Source organism: Neodiprion virginianus, chromosome 2, assembly GCF_021901495.1.
Source record: "Neodiprion virginianus isolate iyNeoVirg1 chromosome 2, iyNeoVirg1.1, whole genome shotgun sequence".
NCBI classification, from domain to species: domain Eukaryota; kingdom Metazoa; phylum Arthropoda; class Insecta; order Hymenoptera; family Diprionidae; genus Neodiprion; species Neodiprion virginianus.
In genome coordinates, this window is record NC_060878.1 from 4,200,322 (window position 1) to 4,226,097 (window position 25,776).

The 25,776-nt window shown below is 38.0% G+C and overlaps 2 protein-coding genes across 6 annotated transcripts in view; one reads left to right on the forward strand and one right to left on the reverse strand.

The window, feature by feature from the left end:
• The window catches only part of LOC124296943 (WD repeat-containing protein 47), a 101,634-nt gene that overhangs the window by 20,441 nt on the left and 55,417 nt on the right, over positions 1-25,776 (forward strand). For 2 of the 4 annotated variants that reach the window (XM_046747413.1, XM_046747411.1), the window contains exons 2-3: positions 12,808-14,111; positions 14,484-14,850. In XM_046747413.1, the coding sequence (XP_046603369.1) occupies positions 12,827-14,111; positions 14,484-14,850 (1,652 nt within the window). In that variant the 5' untranslated portion in view covers positions 12,808-12,826. Of the gene's footprint in view, positions 1-520; positions 678-12,807; positions 14,112-14,483; positions 14,851-25,776 lie in introns of those variants that run through there. The other 2 variants (XM_046747409.1, XM_046747412.1) reach the window with 2 other exon arrangements.
• LOC124296944 (uncharacterized) lies at positions 8,574-11,327 on the reverse strand. Of its 2 annotated transcripts, none has more exons than XM_046747415.1 (5): positions 11,256-11,327; positions 10,501-11,004; positions 10,180-10,404; positions 9,713-10,101; positions 8,574-9,635 (listed from the first exon to the last, which is right to left on the reverse strand). In XM_046747415.1, exons 1-5 carry the CDS (start codon positions 11,263-11,265, stop codon positions 8,877-8,879), a joined length of 1,887 nt encoding a protein of 628 aa, XP_046603371.1. In that variant the 5' UTR covers positions 11,266-11,327; the 3' UTR covers positions 8,574-8,876. The 2 variants fall into 2 exon arrangements, with proteins under 2 accessions (XP_046603371.1, XP_046603370.1); XM_046747414.1 differs by having other exon boundaries at positions 10,180-10,408.

The window sequence follows — 25,776 nt, forward strand, 5'->3', positions numbered from 1 at the left end:
CAAAATTGTCAGCTGGAAGTGAGATGCCCTAAATTTGATGTTGAAGAACGGTTCATTTTTTGTCATTATTCTAAAAAATGATATATTTTCTTTCAAAATGAAGATATTGAAAAAATCCTACGACTATTTTTTTGGCATTCGCGAGTAGATTATGCCAGAAAAGTTCGTATTCCATGCTACAAATATTAAGCGAGAAACCTTGCGCGCAATGAATTTTCGCCTTTTTACGCTCTATTAAAATTGCACACTGTGCATCACCCTGATAAATTTAAATGAGGATCTAATGAAGGCTAATTTACTTTGAAAACGACATAACAAATGCACACCTAAGACCTCTAATATTTTTTTAAAACTTTTCCTGCATTAGAAAAAAATTGATTCAAATACCCAGTAATTTCCTGAAATTTCTGCAAATGCCCCCCTGGATTATCGCGTTATCTTTGATACCATCTTGACGAGTTTCTATTCACGGTCACACGCATCTCACCGGCAACCAGAATCGTTTCCATTATTCTGAAAGGTGAAAGGAATACTTGTTCACACCTTGTTCATTTATCATATTATACAAAAATCCGTGATACAAACGAACAGTTTACGTCATCGTTTCATTACATGGACTCTTCTTCTCCTCGTTATAACATTAGACGGACATCTGCAACGGCTGCTAAAAAGAAGAAGTAAATTTACTCTATATTATTATTATATTATTATTATTTTTCAACATGTTCACCTTTACCAAAATCTATAGCTCGCTGAATGAAACTTAATTGCGAGCAATTTGTGTTATTATTATATAGTTACAGGCAACGACACTTTTTTTCAGACAAGTCGATCAGTTTTTCAACAATGTTCAGTCAGCGTTGAAGAGTTATTCAGTTATCATACGTCGATCTGCAGAATGGAATTCAAACTCCGAAGAAACTGATAGGAATTGGCAGCGAAATAAAAAATTTTTGTAAAAAACCCCATTTTTCGAATTCCGACAGACGTTCGAAAACGTAAAAATTTGTTAAAATCGAAAACAGTTATTCGCGAACGGAAACGATACTCTTCCTCTATCGCTAAAGGTGATGAAAGGTAAAGAAAAATAAAAAAAAAATAAATAAATAAAAGAATAATCGTTGGAGCGGTGAAAATTTCATAGCTTCGTGAATGTGATCGTCGTTTATTACAAGATCGTCGAACTTTAGCAGCTGTGAAACGTTATGGGATTCAAAGATAAGACATCGGGCTTAGGGTTTCCCGACTTGTTGACTCTGTCAATAACTCGTCATCTGGCTGCTTCGAGATGCGGCGGCGTTGTGACAAACGATAACTCAAATACCGGATCCTCAGTTCAAACAGTCTGCGTTGAGGCAGGACATTCGTGATAAAAAAAAAAAAATAAAAAAAAAAAAAAACTATTCCATTTCGTTACGACTGGCTTGTTCCTCGATGCGGTTACGATATGATTCACGGTACAATTTTCGCGTCAACGGTACACGGTCGACGAGATTATTGAAGAACAACCATTTTTATTGTCAGTCGAGATCTTACGCTTTGTCCTCCAAGTTTTAGACAATAATTATTAGTTGGCGTGGGAAGGTGCGAGGAAGGAGGCTGAAAACTATCGCCTCTGCACTTCCCACACTGTGGTAATCCACTATCGAATAGGCTGACTGAGCCGAATGAGCGTTATTGGGTTTGGATTGGCTAACTGTTCGAAGGTGTTTAGATTTTATGTATACAGGTATCAGGCTGAAGTTAGTAACGTGAGAAAAAATTATTATTGAACGATTTTAGGATTACTTTTAAAAGAAGTTGGCTTTTCAAAATAAGAGTACGTCTCGTTTATCGCGGTTTGCCAAATTTTTCTAGTTACTGTAAGAAATGAAAATTTTCTCAGTGTAAAGGTGCGAATTAGCAATTGTTTCATAACGTTACTAATTTTGTCATCATAAAGAAGGAAACTTCTTGGGCAAGCATTGGAACGGTTTGACAAACTTTGGGGTTTAATTTTGACGAGGCTGAAGTCAGCAGCCAAACTTAGCGGTTAAACGTTCCAATGTTCGTTCGAAAAAGGTAGCGAAGACCGAAATTTAAATTTTTTGACACACCCTAAACCCCTGATACTTTTATAGAAGTATAAGGATAAAACTGACCTACGTTATTTCGTTTCCAAAAAGTTTAAAACGTTTGGCTGTTAGCTTGAGCTTCGCTTACTTTTATCAAATTACTCCGGACTAGAACAAGAGATTTTAAGTCGAATAACACGCGGATGCGATCCGATCTATAAACATGACGGTATAGTTAGGTTGTAGGAATTTCCTGTATATAATATTGGTACTATACTCACGTCTCAACTTAACATGTGTACATACGTATGTGTAAGGTATATTTGCGCGTAGGCGAAGCTGTTTTGCGCAGTATTTTGCGTCGCATGGTTTCAGCAATGTGGAGCTTGATTAAACCGTTTGCCAACTTTTATGACATCGCGTCGGTTTGTCGAGTAAATCGTCCATGGTCGAGTCAGTTTGATGCGAATCAAACTGATTGAAAATAATGCGGTCTCTCATCCTTTTAGCTCGTACGTCGAAACTTCTGGATTGTATTTCATTAGTACTGTAAGCTTTTATCGCTTGTTTTATTGTAATCTTGAACAAATGATGATTGAATTTTTACTTTGCACAGCATCACACTGACAATGAGAAAATTGTTCATTTACTGTTAAAAAACGTATATTTTGTCGATCGATAGAAATTTATTAACAGTTAACGACTCGTATTTGGCTCATTTAAAATTTGATAACAATAACGCCACGTTTATTTCACCATATTCAAATATACGTTTGTTAACAGTAAATGAAATATTTTTCTCAGTCCAAAAGCTACCGTTAATTTTCTCCTTATGCAAATGCTTTTCCGCAGATAAGAGATCAGTCGACACGTGGTTACCTGTAGGTTTCTTTCTTTCTTTTTTTTTTTTTTTGTTATTTGTACCGTTAAATTCATTCACACGTGTCTTGAAAAATAAGATCTGTATTCCATTTGTGTAACACAGGTCTGCAACGAAATCCTCTTCCATGAAAAAAATTAAAAATAATAAAATATAGATACGAAGGTTTCAGTGTGCCAAATTTATATCTGCTTTCCATTTTTTGCTGATGTGACATGATTCTTTTTTTGTTTATTATTGTTAAAAATTCAGAATTAGTTATATATTATTTTTGAATTTACACCACTTTCTATTTAAATACTAGGACATACAAAACATAGTTCGAATTTGTAGAAAGAACCTACAAAATAACTAGAATTATACTAGTAGATGGATTTTCTGACTATTTTAGTGGTTAAACTTTCCAACATGATAAGTTTTGTTTTTTTAACACAAATATTGTTGCTACGATCGGTGTTTAATTATAATTTGTAAGCAAAAATAACGTTGGAAAAAGATTTTTTTTTTTTTGCTGACCAGTGTAATTTGCGTTTGAAACCGTGTATAATATTGTTATGAAATAATTGCTTTTGAAATTTGATTCGTTATCGTTAGATTCGTCATGCGCGATGGGATTGACGAATAACATAGTCAGCCTTAGCAAAACATACGCCGCGCATATATCCGCTTGTTGAAAATCGAAATTGAAACCTCGGTGTGTATTGGAGTTGAAATTGAAATTGAAATTGGAATTGAAATTGGGATCGTGTTGTTGGATGCAGGGGGAAATCACGTTGCTCTGTCCACACCGCAATTCTTTTCGTGTATTTTCATCTTCTCTTTTCACTTGCAGCATGATTCTTGCGTATGCCTGTAGATCGTTTTGAAACTGCAGGGTGTGAACCATGTATATCTATAGGCACGGTTCCCGTATTTGCCGAAGCGATTTTTTTTTCGCGGAGAAAGGCAATTTTCGAAAGTGGGTTTTCCCTCGTCCTCGTTGGAAAGAAAGAGAAAGACTACGCTGGTTTCGTTGACGGATCTACCGTCTCGGTAAATATAACTCCGAACCATTCCGCCCACGTACATTTCGACGATAACGAAGAAATATTTTATTTCTATTCATCTCACACGCGAATTTCGTTCATCTTTTCCTGTGAGGCGATTCGGAAAACCGTCGAGAGAACAAGAAGCAAAAAAAAAAAAAAAAGAAAAAAGGAAACGGAAACGGAAATACCTGCTTGGCAAAAATCTCAGTCGAAGGAAGAACACTGCCGACGACGACGACGACATGAAAAGCGAAACATTCCGCCTCTTTTTTTTTTTTTTTTCGCTTCTCTGACATTTTCTGTCTGAGGTAATCTGCCCTCGTAGTATGATAGACGGTTTTTGTTTTTTTTTTTTTTTTTGTTTTTCGGGAGGAAACGAAAACGACGAGCGGAAATATAAATGAGTAAATAAACGAGTAAAGAAATAAATGAGAAACAGTGATGAAACACGAGTCGTCACGCCTTAATGCGTTTCACGGATTAAAAGCGAATTCCGTCGGATGAATTTTTCTTACCGCTTCTGCTTTCAACCCAAGTCATGCACCGAGAGATTTTTATCTCGATAAATGCAACTGCGCGGAAAATCAAAAAAAAAGCAAAATTAAAGCGGCGAGGGAGCTTTTTTTCCCTAAGATTCATCATCCTTGAGCAAACTTACGTATGTATACCTCGTGAATGTATCTCGCGATTCTTAAGACGGTTCGTGAATGCTTTCATTACCGGAGTTAATGGCTCCTTTGCTCTTCGTCGTCGCGAGAAGGAAAAAATAAAAACGTCCGAAGGGTTTTCAGATTTTTTCTTACTGTACAGAAAACAAGAATCAGGCTGTTGGATCGTTCCGCTTTTCAAGTTTATAAAATACCCGTGAATTTATCGCTTAAACTTCCTCTGGAATTCTAACGCAAAAATTTATCTGATTGTAAATTATAAACGTTGCGTATTATCAATTTAGATTACATAGTGTGAGGTGAAAATTTTCGATTTTAATATGCTTTATTTCAAAAATTGGAAAAAATCGTCTCAACCTTTTCTTCTGGAAAACACTCCGACTTCGGTTTCCTTTTTTTTTTCTATTCTTTTTTTTGAGCATAGTGTAACTTGACGAAACTTGATCCACCGCTTTTATAGTATAACTACGTCAGGCGCATAATCTCATTCCGATAGTTGAAATCTGGCTTCCTTAGCTCGTCGATGTTGGTAGAATTGCTGCTGGTGATGATTAAAACCTACACGGTACCAGGTGTAAAATATGTATAATGAAAAACTCCCGTAATCGTCATTAATTATGTATTGTAGGTATAAATGGGTCGATGAGCAAACGTTAATTTCAACATTTTTAACCAAAGATTTAAAAGTTGTCGATTCGTGACAAGAGTTTTGAATGTTTTTATACCTCTGGTGTCTCTGCGCCCGTATAAAAAATTCTATAACCATACTCTCTAGTAATTCGCGTGCTTAAAATTCAGTCACCGCATGTCAAATCACGATGCTAAACGCGGCAATTGAAAACCAGTTAGTACGACCTTGTCTTGACATCTGACCGCTAGAGTACGTACTACGAGTAACAACTCGAGTGTCTTTTTCCTTCGGTCATCTTATTCTTTTCTTTCATGTCTACTCTGGTGATTTTTTTTTTTTTTTTTAACTTCACACGTTTGTCTCTTTCAACGCTGATTTGGTCTTGCGACTAGGATTAGTGAAAAGTGTTCGGTTGTAGTCCAATAAAAATAGGTCCGAATTAAAAATATTCGTGATACGGCTGCATTTTTGTTTATAGGGTTTTTCGACCCTCAGGTTATCAAATCTGAAATCATTTTTGATCTGCGTATCCGGCGTTTCGAGAAAACGGCAACATATGACGTTTTTTGCGTTTTCCTAGAAAACCGATATCGGTAGATGAAAAATGACTTGACCATCGTGTAGAGCGGAAAATTCTACATCGAGTTGTGTCCTCATATGTCGGAAACGGAGTTGGATTAACAAATTACGAAAAGAGAAATTGTTTCACGAAAATTCCCTAGACGCCGTCGATAAGTAGAATTTCTTTTTTATTAATTTGTTAATCCGACTCCGTTTCCGACTTATGAGGGTATAATTCGATGCAGAATTTTCCGCTCTACTCGATGGTCAAGTCATTTTTCATCTACCGATATCAGTTTTTTTAAGAAAAAGCAAGAAAACGTCAAATTTTGCTTATTTCTCGAAACGCCGGCTACGCAACTCAGAAATTTCCTTCAGATTTGCAATCCTGAGTGTGGAAATAATACATAAAAATGCAGCTGTATCTCGAATATGTTTTATTCAGAATCAGACCTCTTCCGACGGACTATAACCGTGATCTTGAAATGCCGGGAGATCGAGAGGTGAAAGGTGTCAGATGGTTTGTCGCACGGATCGAATGCCCGCGCTTTTTGGAACCAGGTTAACGGTATATACGCGGCGCAAATAGCAAAATCAGGAAACTAAACCCTATGCCGAGAGGTTCGCCCGATCGAAATGGCCTTGAACGGTGATTTATCACTTTACATGGAGGCCAATCACCTCGATCGAACCGCGATGCCGACTACACTCGATCTCGGGCTGCAATCCAATCCTGCAATTCTGCAAGCGTGTATTGAATTCGGAATTCTTCCACATGTGAACTCTGAGTTCATTTTTATCTCTGATCAAAATCGTCGGCTTGCTTCTCAATCTTTTTTCCGTCTAAAACTCTTCCCTCAATATCAAATTCTGATATTCTACGCCTCTTACAGGCGAATCATTACTTAGAAGTTATTCAGTTTATCCCCTGTAGCAAGTTGCTTAACGATTCGACGAATTGGTAGGGGAACAATTTTCTCCCCTGCAGATGTCCAACTTGAAGCGTGTGCAACTTTATGCCTGAATCGGTAGCGAAAAGAAAAATTCTAACCGAGTGACGAGGGGGAAATTTGTCAAGTCTGGCGGTTTGTTTCCACATCGTTAACCGCAGTCGAATCTGGCTTACGACTCGCGTTGAACGAAGCGAAGAGAAAAATTCAATATTTATTCCATACCCGTTCATACGGACGATTCGAACTTGATTTTCCCGTTTCAATCGATCGTCATCTGTCTTGTTATTATTATTATCATCATCATCATCATCATCATCATCATCATCATCATCATCATCATCATCATCATCAACATCAACATCAACATCATCATCACCATCGAATCCATTTTACCGTATACGTTAGAAATTTCTCTCATCATTATAATAATTAGAAGGTCATGACTGACGTTCGAAACCGGCTCTTTAAAATAATCGATGGTCAGTGACGTTTTTCCTTGAATCAGGCAATCCTTGTTACGTCGGTGTGCAACCTGTCGCAGTAAATAAAATCAAGGAGATAAAGAATGGATCGGCTTTGCCGACTCGCTGATCACAGTCTCCGTGGCGAATGGTGGCGCCATCTAGTAACTTACATTCAAAACAGAAAATCTATTAGTTACCTTCCACCTATATTAGGTGATTTTCTACTTTCTTCCTCATCGGCATATTTCAATTGGTTTTTTCTTTTATTGATTCTGAATTGTGACTTATTTTCCTCAGAGAGTCTAACCAGAATAATAACCAAAACCTTTGTTTATCAGTTATAAAGTTTGTTTTTGTCTTTTTTACCCTGATAAATAAGTCTTGAAGTTTTTGGTTGATAGGTAATATGGGTGCCTATGAGGAGGAAAAAGGAAAATGTTTTCACCAAGTTGTGATGGACTTTATTGTTATTAACGTTATCAGGGACAACATTATGAGAGCATGATGGGAGATTACGTTTGAGGTTTAACGAATGTATAACAAATTTTTGAAAAAAATGGGTAATTTTTCTTAAAATCCGAAATATCGTCCTGTTCTCTACAAGAACGAAATTTATCTAATAAAACTAATTTTTCACTTATTAGTTGCGTAGAAGAAATGAAAATTTGACATCTAGAACCAAGGCTCAAAATTCGTGTTGACCCGTCTAATCATCGAATAATTAATGAACTGCATATACTTGCCTGCAGCTGTTGTTCCCATTTTTCTATAGATGCATTTATCATTAGTAGCGTTACTTCATTTAAAATCTTCGCCCACTCGGTGCGAAAGCCATAGTTTGACATTCGTTAGGGGAGTTTGAAGGCGTATGAAAATTGAATTTCGATCTGGATTATTTGCTCCTGCAGGTAGCTCGAACGGATTTCATCGTTTACTTACTCCAAATTCTTGCGAAGGATGCGGGAAGCTTTTCCGATAAATTGCTTCATTCGTTTGATTAACGTTAGGTCGGTTCGGGCTTGCGATAAATTGAGAAAGATTAGATTTGTACTTTTTCCGGACGGAACGACGTTCATTTACCGATGAACCCGGGGCGCTTTTTTCAATTCAACAAACTAAAAGAGACGTTTGGAATGTCGGACAAAAGGAGTCGATGACGATTCAAGTTCTTGTTAATATTGTTGTACGTATAATGGAAGGAATTTTACGGGAAAGACATTCCTTCACGTGTTACTTTTCTACAATAAAATCCATTTATTGAAAGAGGACAATACAGTCGTTTGCAAATTAAATATATGTTATACATATACGTATATATATAATATTCACACGGATAAAGAAAAAGAAGAAGACGACGACGACACAATAGCATAAATAATATATAGTAATAAAAAATATGATGGAAGTTATGAGACGCCTTATAAAATTTCGGCGATAAATTAAATTCTAAACGCTATACGATTAGGTATATAAATGTGGACGGAATCTCCGATAAGTTAAACACACGGATTAAACGTGATTCGATAAATAAAATCTACTCTAAAAACACTGTTACTACACATTGTATAATATATGATGAATAATTTAAACGACCTGATATCAAGCTGAACTAATACTCAGTGAATCGCTCCAGCGGATCAGAAAATGAATGGTTGTTGATTATACGGGAAAGACGGGTCACCGTAGCCACTGGTGGTACTGTAAGGACTCTCGTTGTATCCAATGCCGGAGATGGTCCCGTAGCTTCCTTGACCAGGATAGCTTCCGTAGCCTCTGTCCAACAAGTCACCTAGGCCGAAGTTAGCCTCCCGGTAATTTTGGAACCTGTCGTTCATCCCGTACTGATCCCCGCCACGACCCAACGCGCTCAGCTGGTTGGCCAAGGTGTACAAAAGTCCGGAAAGCTGGTCGGTGGGATTCACCGCTCCGACCAACGGCGACATGCTTCGCATCATCGAATTGTACGGTGCCATCATTTGGACCATGTTATGGGGGACCATGTTGAACGGATATTGCGCTCCAATGACTGGCGGCTTTCCGGTTGCACCGTGCACGGGTAGCAACGTCTGGCTCTGGATCGGCGTTGGATTCATCGGCGATTCGCTGGCGATTGGCTTCGATGTTTCAGCCGGCTGCGTCGCCTTCGACGTGTTTGGATTCGGAGACACGACGACTGGATCCTCGTTCTTTTTATGCGACACCGAGTACCTTATCACCGGATCACTTACGAACTTCGCCGCTGGGTTCGGCGCTTTGGAGATCGACTTTGGAGACTCGGGAGCCCCGGCTTGAGGAACGTTGCCGGTTCCGGTTACTGGCTGGATCTGACGTGAAGAACCTGTCCAGAACCCTTGACCTTGATCACCTTGGAACTGCGTCGAACCGCCCTCGTTCATCTGAAATGACAATCCGATTATCGGTAATAGAAGGGGATTGGAAATTACTTTTGCCGTCGTATCGAGGTCAGACTTACCGGCGACGAGGGAGAACCCAAAGCCGTGTTTCTGTACGGGTAATACTTCGTCGGACGGATTCCGTAAGGAGGTGGCATATGATGAGGGTGGCGATAACCGTAGGATGTATAAGGCGGATTCTGATGACGTCCAAGCATGGACATCAGCGGATTCTGGTCACTCTGTTGCTGCTGTTGATGGGATTGGCCTACGACGTGTTCCTCGAACTGGGGTATACCGGATGATGATTTGCCGAGGAAATTCGACTGCGGAATATATCCACCTCCGTTCAGTAGCTCCATCAGAGGATTCGCCAGGCCGCTGCTTCTCAGAGTTTCTATGAGATCGTCCAAAGGTCCCCCGACAGTGTCGTCATTGATTTTCCGGCTATCACCGACGACGTGATCATCTGACAAAGATGGAATGTTATCGTTATCACAGTCGTGATGCACGTTCACCTGCTCGTACGATCGACGTTTCTACTCACCATTTGACTTGCTGGGCGATTGAGGGTTCTGTTGAGGCGGTACGACGGTCGTATCGGGCTTTAGTTTTACGGGCGAGTTCGCGGCCACGCCATCCAGCTGCTGCCGAGAATTCTTTGGCTGTCGGTATCTTTTTGATCCCGATTCACCTGCGCCATCCCTGACTTCACGTTTGGTCCGTGTCTGGTCTTGCAGTCCGTTGGATGATTTTTGAAATTGCGTGCTCCCTACCTGGTGGAAATTTAAATGGAATCAGTACACCTCGAATATCCAAATCTTATATTCATCCGTTCCGAATGACTACCCTTACCAATCCAACTCACCATTTGCTGTGTTTGTTGCGGGCTCATCAGCAGAGGAGGCCTCAGTCCTCCCATCGTGAAGCTGTTCAGTCCCATAGGTCCCATGGAGAAAAGTCTCCCCGTCGCGATGTCTCCTAATCCCGAAATAAGACCGGGGATAGGCGATAGGCCGAAGGGCATCATGCCCACTATCTGATCGTTGTTCGTGGCCTTTTGCCGTTGGACCATTGGGTGCTGGAGCTGTTGTCGTTGCATCTGGACCAGCTGCTTTTGTTCGTACTGATGTATGTTGTTCAGGTGCTGTTGCTGAAGCATGTGCTGGTGCTGGAGCAGTTGCAACAACAGATTCTGTTGCGCTCCAGCGTAGTTCTGCTGGGACTGAGACTGGCCGGTCATCTGTTGGTTCTTCTGTTCCCCGTTGATCGCTTGGCTTTTCGAAGATGCTAACGACTGCTGAGCGTAACCCGGTTGTACCAGGACATCCGCGAATGTTGGATCCAGTAGCAGAGCTACTGTGATCAAAGTCTGAAACAAGTTGATAGTTTTTATATTTTTGCGAACGGATGTCTTTTATACTCTGTTGATTAAACAGTTGTGATGAATACGTTTTGTTATAATTGTATCGCTCGTCGAGTGGTCACGGTAACAAATGTTTGTTGATTTTTATTGATATAATAATCTTCGACAAATTTTATTACACGAATGATAAACTTGAGTTGAGGTTGAATGATGACGCGATGGTATTAAATTGAATTTGGTTTTAAATTCCTACTTACAAAGCTCCATGCTAATGTTTCCATATTATTTTCATCCGCACTCCGCTAATCCGCGATTGAAAGTGAAACAAGTTAGGCGAGAGCCGCCATGGCTTACCTATATATGTTGAATTCTGCTGACTTAGGAACGCAGCAAATTTTTCAACGTTGTGCAATAGAGTAAATAGTGAAAATGATGACGATTCTTCCCACCACCGTGTTGCCTCGATAATAACTGGGTACGATGCAAGTATAATTCAGCGATATTCTATGCGCCAAAATTGGCAATATTAAAGAAAGAAAACCAACATTCTTATTCTTCAGGGAAAACAACGAAATTCAGACAAGACTTCTTGGATTATTATGTCTGTGACAGCGGATTTGGTTTTCCCTTTTTGTTCGCAGACCGAGAAAGTTGGCGAACAGCGTACTAAATTCCTCCACACTGTAGGAAGTTTTATTCGGGGTTACGGCAGTCTTTTCTACATTTTGGAACTCGTCAAGTTGACATAAAACGGATCCGTGAAGAATATAGAGTGGCGGATTTGCGCGAGGAGAGAAAAGAGAGAATATACTTCCCAAGGAATAACGTCCGAATGCATTATCACTCGCTCTTTCTTTTGACCAGCAAATCTGCGCGTATAAATTCTTCCCGATATACCTTTTTCAATCTTCCAAGTATTTATCACACCTTAAACATCGCTTTTATCCCACATTTGCTGGAATACGTAATAAATTTTTTCACCGATACATGAAAATTCCTCTCTCCAATCATACATAGCACCATATTCAGGATCCTTTGAATCGTAGATCTATATAGATTTCTAGAGCGGAATTCATGAATTTATGTATGTCAGGCTGTCGGCTCGGGTGATAAGCGAGTGACGAAATGCTACGTCAGCGATGAACGAGCCGGCTCAAAAATCGCTTTGAGTACGTCGACCTTCTTGGAAATAAGGAGTAATTCATACGCGTGTGTGTGAGTCTTTCGTCATTATTATATCGTCTAAATCGACGAACTTGCGTTTTATTTTACGTTAAACTATACATATATACAATTATACATCCTGCATGAATGATCATTAACGTATTGCGAAAGTGCGATTGCAGTTGCTCCAATTTTAAATGAATATCATGACGAAATTTGCGATAGAGATATTTTTTCATCAGGGTTAAAATTTTCTGACAATATGGATTCATTTGAGATCAATTATTGATTCAAGTGGAGGTTAACCCTTTCAGTAACGGGACGATTTCGTCGAAGTCAGGTCATTATTAGAAGAGTAATTTATTGTAACGACGTTTCGACAGGACTGCAGCCTACGATCTTCAGGTTAAAATACGACATCCTTCAGGCTAAGGTGTTATCGATATCGCCATCATGGAGGAAGTCTTTCAAAAATACAAAGTGGATCTGTTGCGACATCACGTTTAGCTTAATTTGTTTAAACAGTTTGCGACCCTGAGCGTCCCATTGCGACTGATGGGGTTAATAACGACCGATTTGATTAAGATTCTTAAAATTTTCTTGGTACTCCAGGGCGTAACACTCTTCTTATTTTTCTATTTCCAGGTTGCGCATTCGGTACGTAATGCCGGCGGCGCACCTGACCCTACGTGAAGAGGACGTCGTGAGACTGACCCTCGAGTTTCTGCACAGCCGAGACCTGCACATATCGCAGTTGTCGCTGGAGCGTGAAACCGGTGTGATAAACGGTCAGTACAGCGACGACGTTCTGTTCCTTCGCCAGCTGATACTGGACGGGCAGTGGGATGACGTCCTGGAGTTCATTCAGCCGTTGGAGGCGCTGCCGGATTTCGACATGCGGAAGTTCACCTATTCGATACTGCGTCACAAGTACGTGGAGCTGCTCTGTATAAAGTCCGAGGCAAACGTGATCGTGGGCGCAAACGGTAGCGTCGACAACGCGGTCGAGGAGGTGGTCAAGGTACTGAGTGACCTCGAGAAGGTCGCGCCCTCCAAGGACGAGTACTCGAGCCTATGTCTGCTCCTGACGCTTCCAAGGTTGACGGACCATCTTCAGTACAAGGATTGGAATCCGAGCAACGCTAGGGTCCAGTGTTTTCGCGAGGTGTATCCGCTGGTGGAGAAGTTTCTGCCGGGTGACAGGAAGTCTTCTGACAACACCGGCGTCGTAACATCGGCAAAAAACGACAGGATGATACAACTCGTTATAAAGGGGATACTTTACGAGTCGTGCGTCAATTACTGCCAGGCTAAGGCCACTGGGTCGAAGGAGAGCGAGCAGGTCGAGATGAACTTCTCAAGGCTGCTGGATGGCTCTGTTGGATTCAGCGATTCCGATCTCAGCCTCCTCTCATGGCTCCAGAGCATACCTCCGGAGACATTCGCCGTTCCCTTCGCTCAACGCACCCTCAACGTCGACGTCGAACGTCTCGAACGACCCTCGCTCGAGACGTCTTGGACCGAGCACATGCTCATAACCCCCATTAAGCCAAAGACCTTTCCCCATAGCGCTATGCCGTTCACCAGGCCGCGTTCAGCCGCCGACATGATGTCCAGGAGTCTTGTACCCGCTCTCGAAGGTCTCGGATCGCGGAGTCCGGGTCTTAAAAATAATCCCATACCATCGGCTGCTCTGATGGCCATGTCGACTGGTGACATTAATCCAATGTCGAGGTCATCTTTCGCCAGTTTTCATCTGACAGGCTTTAAGAATAACAAACTTATGAACACTAGCGTTGACAGGCTCTTCGAGAACGAGGGTGACGTATTTCTAAGCTCGAGCTACGCCGACTTTCAACAGCTACCATCCATCCAGGAGGCTGCCAACAACGTCGCTTCGCTTTCAAAAGCTCCTCCAAGGACCAGGGGACAGTCGAAAAGTCCCGAAGGTGAGGTGAAACTTTTTTCCCTCCTTCTAGCAGCGGTGAATTTCATTCTACGATTTGTACGACCACGGCGTCCAGTGGTCCTTGAAGTCCTTGAGGTCCTGGAACTGTTCTTGAACTTTGCTCGTTCTTAAAAAGACCTAGAAATATTCTATTTTCAATGTTTCCTGCGAATTGATGTATACAGTATTGTGCGTGTTCACTCAGCAACTGTTTTTAAAAACTGTATTCCCGCCTCGAATCTCATTTTTCGTTTTGCATTCGTGTATTTTCATGTTTCCCGAACGTCCTTGAATAACCTGAAAATGTCTTTGAACTTGTTGCGGATCTTTTAACGGACACCGTGACATCTTTCTATCCTTCTCTCTTGATCAGGGATCAGAGCCGATCCTTCGGCGGCTTCAACTCCCGAAAGGCGGATGGCGGGTCGTGAATCTCCGGCTCCATCGACTGCCAGAAGTTCGCGGAGGGATTCACTAGCGGATAAACCACCCGGGGTGCAACAGAAAATTCCTGAACCAACTTTACCCGTCGGTGTTGCCGCCCTCGTTGGACCCGATGGCGAGATTCTTGAACCCAGCTTTAACGGCGACTTGTTCAAAGAGTTTCAGAAGCAGAAACAGAGGCTACAGGAAACCATACAGCTCAAGGAAAAGGAACGTGACGAACTTGTCAGGCAGTTGACTGCACCGCTGACTTCCAATCAGGTCAATGCAACCGACAACAGACTTCAGGATGACACGTGAGTGATGATATTCGTCTTTTTTTTCATCATTATCATTTAGGTTACCAATCAGTGGCGCCTTCTTCTTTTCTAATATTTGATGGTTACAGCATTTAATTAATCCTGACAAAATATTGTCAGCAATTATTACCATACTTCGAATTTTATATCTTCACCCAGATTATCATCGAATCGTCAAAATCACATATTTAATCATCAATTTCGTATATTTTGATTTAATTCAATTTAATCTAATCTAATGAAATTAATTTTTCAAACCTGCGATATTTTATCGTTGGCATATGCGATTATAGCAATTATTTGAAAATTAATAAATCGTTCAAATTTTGTCATTCAAACATTATGAAAGTAATTATTTAACGAGAACATTTCCTCCGAGGTCGTGTTTTAAAAATACTCATTTTCCAAGGTTTTTTTTTTTTTTTTTTTTTTCGTGTTGAAAATGTTCGGTAATTTTTTGCCGGAGTAATTAAGCGCTGTTACCATCTGTGATATTTAATCGTTTCATGGTTTTGGTTGATTGTTTATTGTTTGATTGTTGTTATTCGTTCTCTTCTTCATTTATTTTTCTGTACCTGCGACAAACTGATATATTAGTCGTATAAAAATTTAATTGAACAGAGTTAATATGCTCTTTAAACATTATAGCTCAGATTATGAAACACGTTGTTTTATTCTCTTGTAAATCGAGTATGAAAGTAGCAAGTAAGTTTGTTTCAACGTTTGAATTTACGACTGTAGAAAGGAAAAAAAAAAGAAAACTTACAAACACGTGGAGATAACGTTTTCGATTCAGAGAGGTGTAACACTCCAGTAGATAGTCTAAGACTTTTGTGACGCGAACTCAACGAAACGCAACTTAGAGCCGTAAAGATGTGAAAATGGAATAGGCGACTATATTTATTCAATCTCGTATCCTGTATAATTCATACACATATCATAATATCAGGTCATTCAAACATGAAACAACACGTCAATAATTGAATTCCTTTCTTATTTTTTTTCTATTTCTATCTATAAAATTCTCGTCTCAATTCCAGAATATAATATTCATTTATTTCCATTTTCGTACAGATCTCGAGATTATAAATTAAGAACTATACAAGAAAAAAAAAAGGGAAAAAATTTTGGAACGAATCGACGTGTGACAAAATTCTTCTAATCCCGCTTGTTTCTACGATTTCGAAAATCCTTCTTTCATCTCGAATATTGCACCTATCGATAAATGTGCGTCAAACTTCTAACACCAAATATTTTTATCGAGCGTCTCTCTTAACCACTAGTTTTTATATCACGCTGTTGTTCACCGATTCAGGATACGGTGCTTCGTCACGGTGAGTCTGCGTCGTGCCTTTTTTTTTTCCATATATTCTTTTTGTAATTTTTACATTTTACGCTCGGCGTTTCCGCTGCTCTTTCATGTCTTCCCTCCTCTTCTGTCGTCTACACATTTGTGTATATATATATATATATATGAGCTGCAATCGGTAACCTCGTCCGTAATTTTCCTCTCCCCCGTTTTATAGTCGAGAAAATTACACATCCCATTCTATTCCATTCTATTCTATTCTATTTGTGCGCATCTATGATGTGTTACAACTGCATATAGACGTGTGTGTAATAATGAAAATGATGGATAATTACACGGGTACGCTGTGTTGTCTGTTACGATCTTTATTTCCTGCGTTTTTTTTTTTTTTTTCTCATTGCCCGGGTCATAAAAATTACAGATTACAACAGTCGCGTAAACAGATTGTTTTTTTTTTTTTTTTTTTGTTTTTTTTTTTTACGAATGGCAATTGCCAACCTTGACATATGAATAACTGATTCGCGTGGTAATACGAAATAGATTATTTACTAGAAGATTATTTTTATCGTACAGAGCTACGACTTTGAAATTATTACAGATTTACAAGACTAGCCGTAATAAACATACAGGCTGTATATTTTCGTGCGATATTGTATGGCCGAAAAATACAATTCTTTTCTCACCGTCTTTACTTTTCTTTTGTTTTTTGTTGTTTTTTTTTTTTTTTCTCTCTCTCTTTCTTCTCATTTTTCAAATCGATTTCCTTTTCCGCGCCGATAACTGACTCGTTTGTATTCAATTAACATCGTGAGTGTACTTTAATTACGCATGCGGCTATGATGCTCGATGAAATGGAAATTATCAATGGATCGGGGTTCAATGCCACCATTTAAATACACACACACACATGTATGTACATTTATATGTATATATGTATACACTGTATGCTTGCGCACAATCCGTGGCATTCACCGGATGCAGGATGCATCTGTACGATTTATATATAGTACAAAGAAAGGTGATGCATATTACGCAGTGTTCATATGTTATATGTAAAGGGTGTCTCGATTCAATTGACCCGGATATAGACAGGCTCCAACTTCTACGTTATTAATTCATTGTACCGTAAATCGATGAATTTTTTACGCTGCATTAATCGTACACTTATCATTTATCACCCGGTAAACCTTAGGGCAGATTTTCGTACGCGTGTATAGGGCATTCCGTGCCAACTCACCGGGCCCGTGACCTCGATCAATTTATACTTTTCCGATTCATTTTTTATATGATCGAACTTCCTCCAAAAAACCACGAATTTTCTTTTTATTGGTTATTTAAGCTGTTCCAAAAATGCCATTTTTTCACGAAAAATTGACAGACATTCTTCGATGTGAAAAGATAATTTTAAGTCCAGGACGGGAGCATGACTCTGGTTTTTTTTATATTCTTTCAGAGGAATTGAAACATTTTATTTCAATCATTTCAACGCAAGTTGTACCATTTTTATTTTTTTTTTTTTCGGAGGGGCGCTTCTTCTCGGAATTTCCGTAAATATGAATAATAATAGGCGATGAGTATATTCAAAAAAAGAAAAAAAAAAAATTAATATTTATACATGTATTAAAGTTTCAAATTATAATGGTATACGAAACGAGCTCGGTGAGTTGGCATGGAATGCCTCGTATATAGTTCGTTTAATTCGAATTACAACCGACTGTGTCGCGATTATGTCAAAGTTATGCAAATGGGCCAATTTTGCAATTTAAACCGCGGATGCTTTTTCAGCTGCACGAAACTAATGGAGACAACGAGTATGAAAAAACAAAAAGTAAAAAAAAAAAAAAATAAAAAAAAACAATAACGATAGTCACAAAATAGAACAAGATTACTCTTTTCCGTTTCTTTTCAAAGCTCTTTGCTTCGCGTTCCGAATTATTATACGTTGATACTCAAATTTTGATTCAAGAACTCGGGTGTACAGATGAAAATTGAAAGTAAAAAGAGAAAAAAGAAAATTAAGTCATTGCAGCAGAAATATTATAAAAATGAATCGTTAAAAATATAACTCAGCATTAAATATTGACTTGTATCAGTTTATTTCAATAATAATTCAATTATTACCAAATATTACACGATCGTGACGAAGTATTATTCTTTACGAATTTTCGATCGATGTAATTCAAATCGTAACTGATTTTGATTCTTTTGTAAAATTCCAAGACGTATCGTTGGACGGTTTTTATCACAGACCATCATCTCTCGTTCTTGACAATGCCCCACGAATTAGCGACAGATTGTTACACACCGATCATAGGTATATTACACTTTGTTAAACAGACGTTCGTGTCGCAGTTGGCCATCATTGACAATGAGTATAAAAGTGTAACGCCTAATATATAATGTCAGCGGATGCGTGACGCGATGAAAATATTACCATTAAATTGCCATTCCATTGACAGGTATATTACAATGATTGTCATCATTCGTGTCAATACGTGTATATGTATTAGAATGGTTCTTATATGGGGTGAAAACCAAAATAAGATAAAAAAAAAAATTAAAATTCACGATGCAAATTATTCAAAAAACATTCTCACTCACTATATTTTGCACTGAATCTTATTTCGAAGTTGTTTGTGGTAAAAAAAAAAAATCCATAGTCTCGAATGTTTAGCGAGATTTATCTTCGTTTCAGTGAATAAAAAACAAATGAAAAATCATTTTTTCAATCAGACATAATTTGAAAACAAAATTTCAAACAAAACACTAGCATTCGTTTAGAGTCAGCACTGTAATGGAATAACCCATTTACTTAATTTGATCATTTGTGATGTTGAAAAAAAAAACAAATTACGAATTAACAAAGCACACGTTTCTCATGGAATGCTCCATTTATGATTTTTTAGTTTTCACTGAATAGAAGATGAATCTCACTAAATATTCGAGAATATGGATTTTTTTGCCTACGAATAACGTTGAAATATAAATCAGTAATGTGTAACATTGAATTGATAAACATCAAGCTTCGCGATGACGTCGAGAAATTTTAAAATCTGAAAGAATTTATCGTAATTATTCTCGATCGAACTTAATTGCGAAGATTGGAGAAATTTCACACATTTATCATCCGTGTTTATTATTTTTATAGCAACCTTGGTGGTTGTATGTACATTAATTTGCGAACCAGTTGTAATATGAGACGAAGCGATCGTTTGGTTGTAAATAACTACAGCCTTTTAACGAGCACAGGCCGATCGATTCGAAATTAGGAAATCTATAATTCACATTTCGTAGCTTCGATCATACATTTATGGTAAATAATTACACTCAGAGACAAATTTTTTTTAACAGTACATGTAAAACCGGATTTAAATCGTTGTACGAGGCATATTTTATGCGGTTTGATGTAACATATTTTGCGATAAAAGAAAATGGTCACGCTGAGAAAAATTTCATTTGTTACAGTAACTAGAAAAATTGAGTAAAACAGGTATCGTTAAAAAAAACTGTTCGAATATTGTCGTTAAATTTTCGCAACAGTGGCAAGAAAATATAGCAACAGCGATCGTAATGAGAAAGAATAGTAACGGATACTAGAAAACTAATTTTCATTTTCTATCTAGAACTATATTTTTCGATTCTGGTAAATAATGAAAATATTTAAGGACTGAGCGGTAACCGGAACTAAAAATTTCTCTCAGTGCATCAAGTGGTTATTGAATTTGAACTAAAACAAGCGATTTTGTCCATTTTTTACGGAGAAAATAGACGCGCCATTCATTCATTCGTTCGTTCGTTAGTTAGTTAGTTAATTCAACGTATCGCAGCAACGAGGCATCGCTAATTTCTCATTTCGCAGATCGTGCAGATATTATATCCGAGCAGAGTTCTTCTTGGAATATTTCGCAAAGCAAAGCGAAGCGCGACGCTGTAGCGTTGCAAATTTTGCCTTTTACGTTATAAATGTAACGACGAACGTTAAGTCGCAGCCATGTTCTGTATAAAACGTATTATAATTGTGTATGAATAGACAATATTTATACAACTCGTTATCATAATAATGCAACTTACGTGAAACTGCAACGCCAAGTATAATAATTGTTTAATTAGGAGAACCGCACGCTATGTTTGTACCGTTTTAACAAATGTTTTTTTTTTTTTTTTAATCTTCTTCTCTTTTGTCTTCTTCAAATCGAATTCGACGCTTTCCGATCTTTTCGAAACCCCGAATTTCAACCCCGCACCTTTAATCTAATCATTTATTCATACCTTATTATTTAATTCAACGCACTGCGATATGATCGCGCAGCTATGATTGTCTCACATGTCCCAGTGCATTCTTACGAAGTTCTTAAAAAAAAATGGAATAAACTTGAAAGTAAACAGGCACTGCACTGCACTTGAGGCACTTGAACTTGAAATATGTAGTGAAACTCGCCTCTTCGTTTACGGCTTATGTACTTAATTAAAGCTTTGCATGCCTGCACAGTAGTGTATTTAGGTATATATATATATATATATACACACATTTGACGGGAAAAAATTCGAGGATGAAGTCATGGTCGGGGATTGCCGTTACGTAGCCAAAGTTCTACTCGTGTAAATGAATATATGCATGAGCAACTAGCGTGTATATATGTTTTAGGTACATACGGTATACATGCGATAATTAACGCGACGAATCTACGCGACAAAGACCTTCTCTGCGGACTCAACGATCAATTAAAATATAATACTTATCGTGAGATGTACATTGAGCATGGAAAAATAATGCGTTTAACGCGTCACTTCATTGAGAAAAATTGAGTAAAACAGATATCGGTAAAGAAAACTGTTTGAATATTGTTGGAATTAAAACGAAAAACGAGGTATAATATAACTATATTTTTCGATTGTGGTAAAAAATGAAAATAGTTAAAGACCGAGCGGTGACCGGAACTGAAAATTTCTCTCAGTATTTTAGAGAAAATTTATTTCGAAATGCCGTAAAGAGGTTCGATTTTTTATGGGTTTTTTTTCTTCTTTGTGTCATTTCTGTTAGCTCCGACGACACTTCCTCTCATTTTATTTTTATTTTTTTTTGTTTCTTATTTTCACACCACCACTCACATACGACGCGTGTAATAAACTTGTTCGTTTGCGTTTACAACATGGCTGCGGTGCAGTGATTCGGTGAAAAAATATACCGTAAAACGTGCTGCGCATTACACCGTTGCTTAAACTAGACAGAAATAGAGAAATACGTGTAGAGAGTGTGAGGGAAAGAGAGAGAGAAGAAGAAGAGAGGCGAGTTGGGTGCTACTTTTTAAGGCTTTTTGATTAAAATCTCGGGAACGACATAATTCGGAGATTCTGTCGGATGAACGCAATATTCGTTTAACGAGATATTTCTTTCTCTATTTTTTTGTTTTTGCTCAACTCGTGTCGCGTTATATTTCGAGAATTCATTTATATGTAGGGCATTCCGTGACATCTCGATCAAGATTCTACGTCGATTTATCGGATTGGCTTCGTGATTTTTTTTTTTTTTTTTTTTTTATGAAAGTACACGACGAGAAACGCAAGAGCAATTTTTTAAAAAATTTTCTGACGTATGATTTAGATGCTGGAATAAAAAAAAAAGCTGACTTTCTAAAATCTGAAAAAAATCAGGACATCTTATAAGACATAAAAAATCTTCGACACTGAACTTATTAGAAGATGAAGATTTCGTAACTTCAAAAGATGAATAAGAAAAATGAAAATATATATAATTATCGGCTGAGATTTCTGACATAAAGAATGAACATGAAAGCTCATTGACGTGAAAATTTCATGCATGGGTATCGATAGTTAATTATCATTAGCAACAACAGATTATTATACATAAATATTCTGAAAATTTTATAATGAATTTAATATGTATTACGGTATTAGGAGGAAAAAAAGTTATAAAACTCGGCTGAAAGATTTATTAGGAAGCCTGATATTGTTATAGGTACATACTTAACTCGGATGTTACGCGAATAATAATAACGACAATGATAATAACGCCATTATCATAATTGCACGCGGTATGCACGCACGCATGCTTGCACAAGGCAATCGCACTTATTTCATCGTCTATCTTACGCAACCGTTACGTCTGTAATACACGAATAAAAGAAAAAGAAGAAAAAAGAAAAATTGAAACAACGACAATAAGAATATAATCGGCAAAGACGCAACGATTTCTTATTTTCCTTTATTTTTTAAATTTCATTCAGCCATCGAATTGATTTTTTCTTCTACGTGAATTCGATGCAGTTTATCGCAATTGTCGGGTTTTTCAATCCTGTGACTACATCACAGTTTTGTTGCACTTGCGCGTCATGATTTCTGTTATTACACCGATCGTGAGAAAAAATTTTAGTACCGATTACCGCTCAGTCCTTAACTATTTTCATTTTTTGTCACAATCGAAAAATACAGTTCTAGGTAGAAAATGAAAATTAGCTTTCCAGTATCCGTTACTATTCTTTCTCATTACGATCACCGTTGCTATATTTTCTTGCAACTGTTGCGAAAATTTAACGCTCGTGCAACGATAAATTGACGTTAAAGCCTTGTTTAACTAAAAAAGTAGAGTAAACCTCAGAAACTGATTCAGCGTTGCGATAACCAAAAAAGTATCGACGATAGCGCAAAATGGTTAGGCGTAGCTCGTTTTTCGTCATTCCAACGATATTCAAACAGTTTTTTTAACGATACCCGTTTTACCGAATTTTTCTGGTTACTTTAACAAATGAAATTTTTCTCAATCTACGTACGTGCAGTAACAATATCACCGAGCATCCGTTAATCCGACGCGATGATACCTGTATCGAAATTCGAAACCTCATCCTATTCACGTAATATAACATTTTCAGACGAGACGACTGCTCGCTACTTCGAAATTCTACACCTCGTGTCCCATAGTCGTAAAGTTCAGGGCTAATTGTAAGTCTTGAGAGTAGGAGTGTGGTGGCGATTATTTCATGATTTTAGTTAGATACTGGTGAAGAATGACACGTTTCGATATGCCGTCGAATCGCGTTGATACGTCAATTGAACTCTTTCGTTGTATAGATAAGTGTTTCAATTTTAAGAGGAGAATTAATGAAAAAGTCTGTAAGTACCTTTAACCAAAAATATAAAGAAGAGAAAAAATTGGAGAGAAAATTTTTTTTTTTTTTTTAAAGTGCATAGTTGTTTATGGATTGAATTCGTTTTTGGAAGCAATGAAAATTGAAAATATATACTTTCATTTTTTTTTTTTTTTCTTCATTTTTATCGTCTTCATTTTGATCAAAATCGACGTTACGAAACTAAAACCGAACTTTCGTACGAGGCTGAAGTTGACGTAACGAAACATCATTAGGTAAAAAAATTATAAAGACGTAATTTTAGAATGATTTCGAAGGAGTCGACTTTACGAAATATGAGTATATTTTTCGTATCGTGGTTCACTAAATTTTATACATTATCAGAGTTGCGAAGTAACGATTTTTTTTTAAACATGCATCGTTACGGTAACGTTACCGACTATTAACGTTCCTACTTCCATCGAGATGATTGATCAGAGACTAAACAAGATAATCGTGAGGACGGTGATGCGGTTTCGAATTTGAATAGTCGAGAAATTACCTTGTTGCGAAACTTGAAGTACAGAAATCAAACTTTTACGAAACGACAAAGTTCCCGAATGCAAGATTCCGAAAAATAAAGCTTCGATGTAGTAAAATTCTGAAAATCAAAATATACTCACGCGGCGTAGTTTACACAACGAGTGGTTGTAAAAAAAAAAATAAATAAATCCGAAAAACCGAAAATCAAAATTGATCAGAATCCCGAACGTAAAAATATCGAAAATCCGAAAGAAAAGTTAAATTCACGGAACGAAAAATGTTGGATCATTTGGAATTTCGATATTTCAGACTTTAAAATTCTCTCATCTTCGCACTTTCGAAACTTTGATGTATCGTCCGCAAAAAAAAAAAAAAATTCGGAATTCAGCGCATTCGCAACTTTTCAAACTCCTCGTTTCAGTGTCGTACAAATCGTTCGTCTTCCGTTAAAAAAAAAAAAAACTCCTCAGAGTTGGATTCGACGATTACACCCGTTGCATCTTAGCGCACAAAGCCACCGATGTTCTTTGCGCATCGGGCGGCGCAGAGTGCAGTTGCTGTTAATTTCTGTTTCTGTTGCTGTTTCTGTTCGGTACGAAGAGACGCCGGTGCAGCAGCAGAGCTCGTGGGGTTCCGTATAGTCGTCATACGGACTCGAACACCGGCAACGCTTCGAAACCCAGTCAGCTGCTCCTGTCCTGTCAGAAAGACTCCGGCTACTCGCCACTCGCCTGGCTGTCAGTCGGCGCTGTGTTATTTTACAATTAGTCATACTTATTGACAGTCGAGTCGGTCACAAATCGCATATCGGTGATAACCCGAAAAGCTCTCTGTCGCATCGCGGTTTCGTTAATCGGCCGGTGAAGTTTCGGTTCGATCAAATACGCCAAGTTCGGTGATACGTGAATTTCTATTTATTGTTTCGTCGTCGCTCTTTTTTTTTTTTTTTTTTTTTTACATCTTCTTCAAATTTGTAAAACGGGTGAACGAGGCTAGTGTCAAGTTTCGTTACATTTTTCATTTCGCGTTGACGATTGGAACCGGTCTGTCCGACACGAATCTAAGAACACGTTTTTTGTTTCTACGACTTTATTTATTTGTTTTTGTTTTTTTTCCTGTGCAAAAGTCAGTGATATCGGTTGTATAATTAATACACAAGTTTTGCATTTTTCTTTTTCATTTTTCACCGATTTAAACTCGTTTCACATCGATTTTTATATCTTTACGCCATTTTTTTTTTTTTTTTTTTTTTTTCATTTTCATAGTTTATTGGATAAGCGAGGCATTTTTATCCTCATCGAATAAACGTAATTCCTGTTCAACTCGACGGTCTGGAATCTAGATTTATCTCACGTTACTCGTTATTCTGATGCTTCATTGACCGCAAAATCGTGCAGCGTATAGTTGCTGGAAAACAATTGGATAATGCGATGCTTGTACGTGACGTGATGTATTATTATACATGGTGTCGCAATAATGGTGATTGACGTATAAATAATTCTGTGCAGTGATTCGTTCGTTTCAAATATATATATATATACATATAATATATATATATATATACAAGTGGATTTCAAGCTTGCAGTGAAAAGTGTTTGAAAAAAAAAAAAAAAATTACCGTATAAAATCGGTCGTACGAATCTATTCGTCTAGATTATATCTCGTGAAAATATTGTCTATGATATTCTGAAGTTGAATGTTTGTTTTTTAAATGAAACCGAACGAAAGTGTGGATATAATATTTTTGTACAAGTGAGAAAGAAGAAATCGGATTTTGAGATAGGAAAAACGTTGATTGGGACGTTACACTGTGATAAATATTGTAAAATTTTTCACGCAATATTTTGGAATCGTCTCGACTGGTGAATATGATGTACCACAAGCCGACGACACCGCGTTTTCGTATAGCGGAACGTGTCAGCGTCTCCGTGAACAGTCGGCCGGTGTACAGTAAGCAAAACAGTCATACGAGCACCTGTAGCAGCCGAA

Excerpts from the sequence above, each read along its gene's own strand:
- LOC124296944 (XM_046747414.1), bottom strand. The coding sequence starts at position 11,279 with ATGGAAACATTAGCATGGAGCTTT. Across the intron at positions 11,005-11,255 it reads AAACATTAGCATGGAGCTTT|ACTTTGATCACAGTAGCTCT; the intron begins GTAAGTAGGAAT and ends AACTTGTTTCAG. Across the intron at positions 10,409-10,500 it reads CGCAACAAACACAGCAAATG|GTAGGGAGCACGCAATTTCA; the intron begins GTGAGTTGGATT and ends AATTTCCACCAG.